The sequence below is a fragment of the Natrix helvetica genome (assembly GCF_964273705.1).
Source record: "Natrix helvetica genome assembly, chromosome: 11".
NCBI lineage: Eukaryota > Metazoa > Chordata > Lepidosauria > Squamata > Natricidae > Natrix > Natrix helvetica.
Window position 1 is genome coordinate 20,847,559 of NC_138562.1, and position 10,639 is coordinate 20,858,197.

Here is a 10,639-nt window from a genome sequence, read left to right on the forward strand (position 1 = left end):
GGATTCTCAGATACAAAAATGGGTGCAAGGGACTAGTACCTTGAATTACAGGTAATCCTCAACTTATGACCGCAATGGAGGCCAGAATTTATGTCGCAAAGGGAGACACTTAAGTGAGTTTCCCCCTGTTTTACGACTTTTCTTGCCGCAGTTGTTGAGTGAATCACACAGTGCTTAAGTGAACCCAGTTTATCCAAAGGGGATCACATGCTCCCAAGGCACGGCAACCGTCATAAATGTGAATCAGTCACCAAGCTTTCTGAATTTTGATCACGACGATGCTGCAACGATCGTTAAGTGTGAAAAACCATTAAAAAACAGAGATGAGCACTGCCCCCTAGAGTCGGACATGACTGAACAAGGGGAATCTTCACCTTGAGAGACTTCTTGGAGTCTTAGCAGTCAATTAAATAGGAGCCAACAGTGTGCGGCAGCAGTCAAAAACCCAACGCAATCCTAAATTGAATTAACAGAGGGACACAATCAAGATCAAGGGATGTACTAATACCACTCTATAAGCTTTAGTAAGGCCACACCTAGAGTACTGCATCCAGTTTGGGTCACCACACTATAAAAAAGATGTTGACACTCTAGAAAAAGTGCAGAGAAGAGCACCAGGAGGATGAGGGGACTGGAGGCTAAAACATTCAATGAACGGTTGCAGGAACTGGGCACAGCTAGTCTAGTGAAGAGAAGGAGCAGGGGAGACATGAGAGCAGTCTTCCAATATTTGAGGGGCTGCCACAGAGAGGAGGGGGGGTCAACCTATTCTCCAAAGTATCTGAAGGCCAGACAAGGAATAATGGATGGAAACTGATCCAGGAGAGATTCAACCTGGAACTAAAGAGGAACTAAATGACAGTGAGAACAATCAACCAAAGGAACAGAAGTTGCCTTCAGAGGTTGTGGGAGCTTCATCACTTGAGACATTCAAGAAAGTCTGGACTGCCATCCGTCAGAAGTGGCGTAGGGTCTCCAGATTGGGCGGGGGGATTGGACTAGATGACCTGCAAGGTCCCTTCCAATTCTGTTAATCTGTTAAAACCTTTATTAAAAAGTCCAATAATGTATGCCTACCATAAGGGCTGCTATGAACTGAATGTGATTGTGGAATTGTGAGACTTTCAAAGTCTGGAGCACCCAGTTTAAAGGAGAAACATTATTTGAGTTCGCTGCAACTTAATCCCAGTGAAGAGGCCTCTTTTCTGAAGGTCCCATTGCAGTCCTTAGAAACTCTTTGCATTCTCTTGCAGCAGGGAATGGAGACAATCTGTTTGGGAAGCCAGGAATCCTGCCAATTCGATCCAATGCAGAGGCAGAGAAACAAATAAACCAGATTGTCGCTTGTCCAAGAAAGTGACTCTCCAGGATCAATTTATTGTGGGTTGGGACACATTTCCTATCAGTGTTTCTGTTATCTCCAGCACTTCGGTTTCACTGTTCTGCAGACCGTTGCTGCAGTTAATTGAAGGGACTCCTCTAAGTCCAGTTCTGAAGCTAGGATACCTCAAATTGCCATCTTAAGTCTGGGCTTCAATGCCAATTGGGTGGAACTGCAGCACTCCTTGGAAACACAGGAATTAAATCCAAACAAGGAACTCTGCAGCAATGTGAATTACAGGCGAAAGAGTCGGCCAAAGGCTTCCCAGGAAGCCATAAACAGGGTGTGAATTTTAATTCTCCTGTTTTTCCCAGCAGCTGCTAGAGACGGAAACACAGACTCTAAATACAGAGAATCCACAAAGCTTCCGTGAATTTTCCTCCTCCTCCTCCTCTTTTGTTTTCCTTCTTCTCTTCCTCCTTTCCCCTTTTCTTCCTTTTCCTCTTCCACCTCCTCTTCCTCCTTTTCCCTTCTCTTTCCTCCTCCTCTTCCCTTCTTCTTCTTCCTCCTCCTCCTCGTATAAGGTCACCAAATCAGAAAGACTTGCAGTGTGTACACACACACACACACACACACATCCTGAAAACGAATCAAGCCCCAGTGCCAGCCTTTGCATACTCTAGATGCCCTGGACTAAAACTCCCATCATCCCCAGCTCCTCATCCCCAGGCACTCTCCAATACAGAAGAGAATATGTGTTGAACTGTGTTGTCTTTGGTGCTCTCTGGGCTTGTACTGTAAGAAAGCCACCAAGCTTTGAGAGCACCAAGGAGCCCACCCTCTCATTGGCCGGGGTAGAACTCCCATCATCCCCAGCCTGGGCTCTCCCTCCCCTGGCACCCTCCAGATTCCTTAAGCTGAAACTCCCATCGTTCCCAGCCAGATCTTCCTTCCTCTCCCGGAGGGGAAAAAGAAAAGACGCGAAAATCTCCGCCTCACACCCCACTCCGGAGAGGAGCGCCCATCCTCATCCCTCCCACTCCTCTTCCATAGGCCGCATTGTCCCTCCCCTCTCCCCGCGAACCCCTCTCCCTAACCCGAACTAATTGCCCCAGTTTCCTTATCCATCCCCACCCCCACCCGAAATAGGGCACCGCGGCTGCCTCCCCCCCTCCCCCCTTTTTCAGCAGCTGGAGAGCGGCGCTGGACGGAATCTGCGCCTTGTGCCGGCCCTCCCGCCCGTGCATCCCTCTGCCCCCCCCCCACACCTCTCCCTCCGCCCCACGGCCGGGCAAGACCAGCCCCACGCGTGACGTCAGCCGCGCTGGCTCCGCGCGAGGAGGCCAGCCTGCCCGCAGGCAGCCGAAGTAACTCAGAGGTCTGGAGGCGCCGGCGGAGCGGAGAGAAGCTCGGGCGAGCCGAGATCTGCGCGCCGGCCCTCTTCGCCCCGTCGGAAGGACTGCGCGCCTCTTCCTCCCTCCTCCTCTTCTTCTCTTCCTCTTCCTTCTCCTCCTCCTCCTCTTCTTCGTCCTCCTCCTCCTTCTATTCTTCTTTTTCTTCCTCCTCCTCCTCCTCTTCCTCCTCCTCCGCCCACCCGCGCATCCCCTGCGCCACACTTACTAGCCAGCCACGTTTGCACGCTCGCTCGGGGCGTTTGGCAAAGAGAGAGAGAGTCTCGCCCGCCTCTCCGCGCTGGGGGAAGCGGGGGTGGCGCAGCCCGTGCCCAGCTCTGTCCGCCCTTCCTCGCTCGCTCGCTTTGCAAGCCCGCTTGCCCGCCCCGGCTTTTGCTGCTGCTGCTGCTTCGGTTTGCGTCTGTCTTGCCCGCCGCGGAAGATGCTGACCTCGTGGCTGCGCGCCCGGGCCAAGACGGAGAGATTGCGATTCTCCGGATGAGTGAGTAGCGCAAGGGAGCCGGCGCTCTGCGGGCGCGGGGCGTGGGTGGTTCTGCAAAGGAGATTTGGGGGGGGGGGGCATGGGGGACGGTTTCTGAGCTTGGCAGTTCGGAAGTCGAAGGCAAGAGGGGGTGCGGGGAGGGGGTCTTCGTCCGCTCCGCGTGGACTCAAAACTGGAAGCTCTCATCATTTGCTGGTAGTTCTTGGGGAGGGGGCTTCGTTTCCTTCAACCCCTCTCCGCTTCTGGGGGGGGGGGGGGATGCAGCAAAGTGTCGGCGATGGGGGAGCGGGCTATAAAGTAAATTTGAGGTCCCGGAGATGAGACTTATTTTGTTTTGAGTGGTGGGGGGGGGGGGTTGCATCGAGTTGCTTTCGGTCTTCCTCCTCCTCCAGTGCGTCTCTCCTGAACTACCCTTGATGGAAAGTCGCGGAATTTCAAGCCGGAGACGCTACCAGGGGTGGGGAGGGGTATCTTTTGCGTATCTTGAATTTCCCGTTCATTCCCAATATTTCCAAGGAAAGAAAGAGAACAACTCCCCTGCAGCCCCCCCCCCCACCTCCCACCCCCCATTCCTTCCCTCCTCCACAATTTCTTTTTTAAAACCACCAAGCCTCGGATTGAACAGGGAAGGCGGGTCGGTGGTGGATAGGGAGAAACAGAGAAGTAAATTCGGTAGAATCGACGGTTTGGTAGTTTGCTTTGGAAAGAGCGTTTGGGCTTCGTTGGGTGTCTGGATAGGACCCAATCCTGTCTCCCCAACAGGGCAAATTAAAGAGCCGTGGAAGGAGATTCCCCACCCCAGAGTCATGGGGAGGGGTCTCAAGAGAACCCTCCAAGGGGGAGGCTTATCTCCTGATCCTTTCGTCCACCTTTCCTAGTGGAAGATGGACAAGTCTTCCCCAACAGGACACTTGATGGTGTCCCTCAACTCTTTGACGGGTCCCCGTTGGGCATAATTAGGCCAAGTGGAACTGTGGGGTGAAGGAAAGAAAACACATCTTTTTGCCTGCACCAAAAGCTGTTGATTAAACTGGAAATGGGGGGTAAGGGGGCTGGCTGGGGCAAAGCCTGGGGGTGGGGGGAGGGGAGGGGTGATAAGCCAGGCTCCTTCCCTGCACAAAAGAGTTTCCATGGCACGAGAGGAAGGGAAGGGGAAGAGCTGCAGAAGTGAAAGGCCAGTTGAGTCCGAAAATTCCCATCCTAAGGTGGCCACCTGGAGAAGGGAAAAGGGGAATGGAGTTGGGGGCGGGGGGGGGGTGATGGAGAGAAAAGGGCTGTTGGGTCTGAGCAGATCGAAACCTCTTCCTCTCTCCCTTCCCCCCTCCCCAAATATGTTGGTGGGATAGGGAGGGGGAAAAGGCAGAAGAGGACAACTTCTGCCTTTTCACCCTCCCTAGGGGGAAAGGAAGAACCCTGAAGAGCAGCCCAAAGAATCAGAGCTCCGGTGGTGAAGGGAGTGAGGGGTCCAGGTGGGGTAAAAAGAGCAGAGGTCCCTTCCTCTTGAGGAGGCCCCAAAAGGATGGGGTGAGGGTGAGCCTGGAGGATGGTGTCGCGGTGTTGTTGCTGCATTGCCTCCGGAGAGTTGGGTGCTGTTTGATTGATGGGCCTCCTCTTTTCTGCCTCCCTCAAGGCTTGACTCTTGGCGCAGAAGGTGGGCTCCAGGCTCCATAAAGATGCAGAAGGGAGTTTGGCTGCTGAGCGTGTTCACAGTAGCTGGGATCGCGCCGACCACGGAGAGCCGCAAACCTGCCAAAGACATTTGCAGCAAGAGCCGTTGCCCTTGCGAGGAGAAGGAGAACGTGCTGAATATCAATTGCGAAAACAAGGGATTTACCACTGTCGGCCTCCTTCTGCCTCCCCCCTCCAAGATCTACCAGCTCTTTCTCAACGGGAATGCCTTCGCCCGGCTCTACCCCAACGAATTTGTCAACTACTCCAATGCCGTGACGCTCCACTTGGGTTACAACGACATGGAAGAGATTCGAACGGGGGCTTTCCTGGGCCTTCGGATTCTTAAGAGGCTGCACCTCAACAACAACAAGCTGGAGATCTTGCGGGAGGACACCTTCCTCGGCTTAGAGAGCCTGGAGTATCTCCAGGCCGACTACAACTACATCGCCGCCATTGAGGCGGGGGCTTTCAGCAAACTCAACAAGCTGAAGGTGCTGATCCTCAATGACAACCTGTTGTTATCCCTCCCTAGCAACGTCTTTCGTTTTGTCCTCCTGACCCACCTGGACCTTAGAGGGAACCGGCTAAAAATGATGCCTTTTGCTGGCGTCTTGGAACACATCGGAGGGATTATGGAAATCCAGCTGGAGGAGAACCCATGGAACTGTACCTGTGACCTCCTGCCTCTCAAAGCCTGGCTAGATACCATCACGGTCTTTGTTGGGGAGATTGTGTGCGAGACCCCTTTCAGGTTGCACGGCAAAGATGTCACCCAACTCACCAGGCAGGACCTCTGCCCCCGAAAAGGTGTGGGCGATGCCAACCCAAGGGAGAAATACCCTCCCCACTCAGACACACACCTCCAGAGATTTCCCCCAACAGTTCACTCTGCTGTCGGGGCCACCAGGGCTCCCAAAGCCAGCCGCCCACCCAAAACCAGGAACCGTCCAACCCCACGGGTCACCGTGTCTAAAGACCGGCAGATTTTTGGGCCCATCATGGTTTATCAAACGAAATCGCCCGTGCCCCTAACCTGCCCAAATCTTTGCGCTTGCACTTCGCAAAGTTCTGACAATGGGTTGAACGTCAACTGCCAGGAGAAACGAATTGGCAACATCTCCGATCTCCACCCCAAGCCCAGTAGTCCAAAGAAACTCTATTTGACGAGCAACTACTTGCAAACGATCTATAAAAGTGATCTCGTGGACTATCCGTCCCTGGACTTGTTACATTTGGGAAACAATAGGATAGCTGTGATCCAAGAAGGTGCCTTTTCTAACCTCACCAGTTTACGCCGGCTTTATCTCAACGGTAACTACCTTGAGGTCTTGTATCCTTCCATGTTTGAAGGGCTCCACAGCTTACAGTATCTCTATTTAGAGTATAACGTGATTAAAGAGATCCTGCCACGCACCTTTGATGCGCTGGGCAATCTTCACCTCCTCTTTTTGAACAACAATCTCTTGAGGTCCCTGCCAGACCATGTCTTTGGATGCACCACCTTGACTAGACTCAACCTGAGAAACAACCATTTCTCACATCTTCCCGTGCAAGGTGTCCTCGACCAGCTTTCAGCCCTAATTCAAATCGACCTTCAAGAAAACCCTTGGGACTGTACTTGTGACATCATGGGCTTGAGATACTGGATAGAACAAGTCACCGAGCAAAACAATCAGCAGTCAGGAAGTCCGGTGGTCATTAACGAAGTGATCTGTGACTCTCCTGCCAAGCACGCTGGAGAACATCTCAAGACCTTGAGCAAAGAGGTCATCTGTCCCGAGAACCCCAATCTCTTAGATTCTTCTCTCTTGTCCCTCAATCTGAACACTGACACGCCGTCAGCCTTCAGTATCTTCCCCAGCGCCTTTCCAGAAATGCGGACCGAAGTCCCCCTCTCCGTCTTAATTTTGGGCCTTCTGGTTGTGTTTATTTTATCGGTCTGCTTCGGGGCTGGGCTCTTTGTCTTTGTTCTCAAGCGCCGCAAGGGGCTGCCAAGCGTGCCCAGCAGTGCCAACAACCTGGACGTCAGTTCCTTCCAACTGCAGTACGGGTGCTACAACAGCGAGGCCCATGAGAAAGCAGAAGGGCACGTCTATAATTACATCCCACCTCCCGTTGGCGAGATGTGCCAGAATCCAATCTACATGCAGAAGGAAGGAGACCCTGTCGCTTACTACAGGAACCTCCATGAGTTTAACTACAGCAATCTGGAGCCGAAGAAGGACGACTCTACCAGCTTCGCTTTCACCATCACTGCGGCGGATATGTTGGAGAAGCAATCCTTTTCCAGAGAGCCCGAACTGCTGTATCAAAACTTGGTGGAGAGGGTGAAGGAGCTGCCCAGCGGAAGCATGGTCCAATATAATTTCTGCACCCTCCCCAAACGGCAGTTTGCCCCTTCCTACGAGTCTAGGCGACAAAACCAAGACAGGCTCAACAAGACGGTTTTGTATGGGACTCCAAGGAAGTATTTTACAGAACTCTCCAAACCCGATCTCCCTTTGCTGCACGGAAAGTTGCAGGCCGAACCGGATTACCTCGAAGTGTTGGAAAAACAAACTGCCATTAGTCAGTTGTGAAATGGGGAGGGGGGGGGAAAGACCTGGGGGAGGGGAAGTTTGCATCGGATGGGTGGGGAAAGTCTTGAAAAAGAGCAAGCCAGACAGACCTGAGCTGAAGATTTCCAATGAAATTGGTCCCAGAATAAGAATAATATTTTGGGGTTTTTTTTTTCTCATCCATCATCATCATCCATGAAGACATTTTCAGACCAGGCCAGGTTTTTTGGGATCGGCGTCTTCTACTAAACTCCCTTTAAGTTATTATAATTATTACTATTGTTATGATTTTGCATATCTTCCTCCTTTTTTCCCCCCTTTCGGCCTTTTTAAAGAACTGAATGAATGTTTCTTCTCGGAACATTTGCATTGGGTTTTTTGTGGGGGAAAAGACGAAGAGACGATATGAAAAGGTTCTCTCGACATCCAGAGCATTGAGATGGAAAACATAATATCTGAAACAGATGTTCTGTCCTTCCTGCACTAGATTAGCAAGTGTCTTTCTCTTTCCCTCCTTCCCTCCCTTTTTTTATTTTATTTTGTAAATAAAAATATTGACAGTTCTTTTTTTTCAATGGTCAAGTACAAGCACTGGGCATCACATTTGTATGTGTGCGTTAAAGTGTCTTTGCACTTTAAATGCACATCATGACATCATGAGCTGAAGGTAAATGTGTTTTATGTTTCACTTAGGAGAAGTGGGTAAACCGGATCTCGGCCCTGCTTTGCTACAAGCGGTGATTGCTTAATTGACAAACAAATTCCCACGTCAAGAGAGTTTATGTCTGAAGTTTTTTTATGGACTGAACTGTAAAAAATGTTCTTTTGTTCCACTTTTTATTTCTGGCCTGATTCTACATACATTTCGAAAATGACTTCAGAATTTAGCAGTGGATTTGGGGTATCCAGCTATCTCACTTTAAAAGAAAGAACTATTTTAAATTTCTAGTAATAGTTCTTTAAAAGAAAAAAAATTAACACAAAATCCACAGGCCTCCTATATTTGTTAAGCTGCAGCTCCTAACACAGTTATAATGTTCAGTGTTTTTTCAGATCATTCGCCTAATGAAGAGAACATTACTTTACTTGTAATATATTAAAATTAGATATTTTTATACATTTAAAGCCAAGAGTTTCCATTTCCAGTGTTTGGGAAATATATGTGTTTGTGTGTGTGTGTGTGTGTTTGTGTGTGTGTGTACACATACATATATGTACATGTGTGTATATATACACATACATACCCACAAATATATACCAACACACATATGTTATATCTCTCTCCATGTGTGTGTATGTTTGTGTAGATATATATGTTGTATGTATATATATTGAATGACATGACAGGAAGAAAATACTATTTTTTAATTCCAGATGTCATGTTTGTTTATAGAGATCACATCAAACTAGTATGGATTTTCCCATAGGCCTTTCTATAAGGGGAGGGGGGAACAATTGTAAGGGCTCGTATACGACTATACTGTAAAAAATATAAGGGTCTTTTTGGTTTACACATAATTAGCCTTTCTCCTTTCCCAGTTGATTCTAAATTTGGCCCAACAAGCGAAGTCAGATCCAGTCTCAAATTAGTATTTTTGAAGTCTCGCTTTTTTGTCTGTATTCAGCTATATTCCTAAAGATGTTCTCTTGGGCAATAACCACACATCTGGCATTGTTTTCTCATTGTATTGTTGTTCATAAGTTAGGTCTTAGAACATTGGCTCTCAACCTATGGGGTCTGTGGACCCCTGGGGGACATGATGTCATCACAGGGAGTCCATGAAGGTTTGAAGAAACATTATGATTTAAATTTTGAGTGAAGTCTTAGTGGTCCACGGCCACAAGAAGTATTTAACGGGGTTTGGTAGTGAAGAATAGGTTGAGAATCTCCGCCCTAGAATATTGTCTAAAATTGAACAAACAACAATTTTTTAGTATCCAGGACTTGTACCTACACTAAGCTCTAGTTGCCCATCCCTGCTAGTTCCAGAAGACTTTGCAAGCCTCTCTCATTCATGAATTAACTTAAATCAACTAGAATCCAAAGTAGTGTGAAACTGATAAAATGGCGACATTTGTGGATCTTGTTTATCCAAGTCTTGACTTGTTCTGAAAGACTCAGGGTGTTCTGAGTTCTGTCATGGACATTTGAGATTCATTTAAGCAGGGATGCAAACTTCTTCAAGTAACCCAATCAGTAAGCCAATAAATTAAGTAAGTAAATAATTGCCCACTGAGAATAAGATGTAGTTTTGCCAACCATCTCTCTACCGTTGCGGGTATTCTACTGTTTGGCCTCTTTCTAAACTTCCATGAGAATGGATCACTAATGGTGACATGCTGACACCATTGGAAGAACGATCGGCCAATCAGATGCTTACTTTTTAGCTCCACCTAAAACCATGGCATCAAAGAGAAAGGACAGTGGTGGTAACGAGACATTAGAAAACATGCCCTGGGTTCTCCTTTCTCCAAAAGTATCTGTTGTTCTTCAAGACATGTTGAGCTACAATGATTTCTTCCAGCAATGGGGACTATCAATTGAAGAGGATAGAAGTTCCATCTCAAGACATCTAGCCAAGTTGAAGACAGCTATTCCGTCACTATTCTGGTCAAGGCAAGAAGAGGAACCAAAAGACATGAACGGGAGGTCAAATTTCGGTGCTTGACATTATTTAAATAAATAAATTGATTTTCAACAGTGGTTTTTGATATTTTCCTCTAATTGGTTAAGGTGTGTCCCGTCCCCCCTAACATAATTGCACTTCCTGGATTAGTGCGCCCTTAAAAAATAATCAGCAAAATGATTGCTTAGAATATTTGCAGGGCATCTCTTTACTTAACCATTTAATTTCAGCCAGGTTGCTTTTGAAAAACCCTCCCTCTAAAAACTGTACATCATTTTTCTTCTTCAGAACATCTTAGTTTTGTTCGGTGAGTGCGTAGGCTTTGGTGTGTCTTCCCATTTGCTGGTCTTAAGGAGGATTTCGTTTCCCTTTGAATACACAACAAGTTTTAATTGCATGAACGCCTGATAAATCTTTATGCGCGTTAAAAATATTTTCTTTTCCTGTCTCCTTAGGTGCAATCGTAACTAAAGGGAAGTTCTTTCTCGTTTCCATTTTTTTCCCTCCTTCCCAGCAAATTGCTCTTATTTATAACAAAACCAGTTTTGTTTTTGGCTATTGTAAATCCT

The 10,639-nt window shown here is 48.2% G+C and overlaps 1 protein-coding gene across 1 annotated transcript; it reads left to right on the forward strand.

Annotated features, from left to right (window-relative positions):
* The first annotated feature begins 2,698 nt into the window (after positions 1 to 2,698).
* SLITRK2 (SLIT and NTRK like family member 2) lies at positions 2,699 to 10,147 on the forward strand. Its single transcript, XM_081963927.1, has 2 exons — positions 2,699 to 3,214; positions 4,845 to 10,147. Exon 2 carries the CDS (start codon positions 4,888 to 4,890, stop codon positions 7,462 to 7,464), a length of 2,577 nt encoding a protein of 858 aa, XP_081820053.1. The 5' UTR covers positions 2,699 to 3,214; positions 4,845 to 4,887; the 3' UTR covers positions 7,465 to 10,147.
* The last annotated feature ends 492 nt before the right edge of the window (positions 10,148 to 10,639 follow it).

Coding starts and splice junctions, on each gene's coding strand:
- SLITRK2 (XM_081963927.1), top strand. CDS start 4,888: ATGCAGAAGGGAGTTTGGCTGCTGAGCGTGTTCACAGTAGCTGGGATC.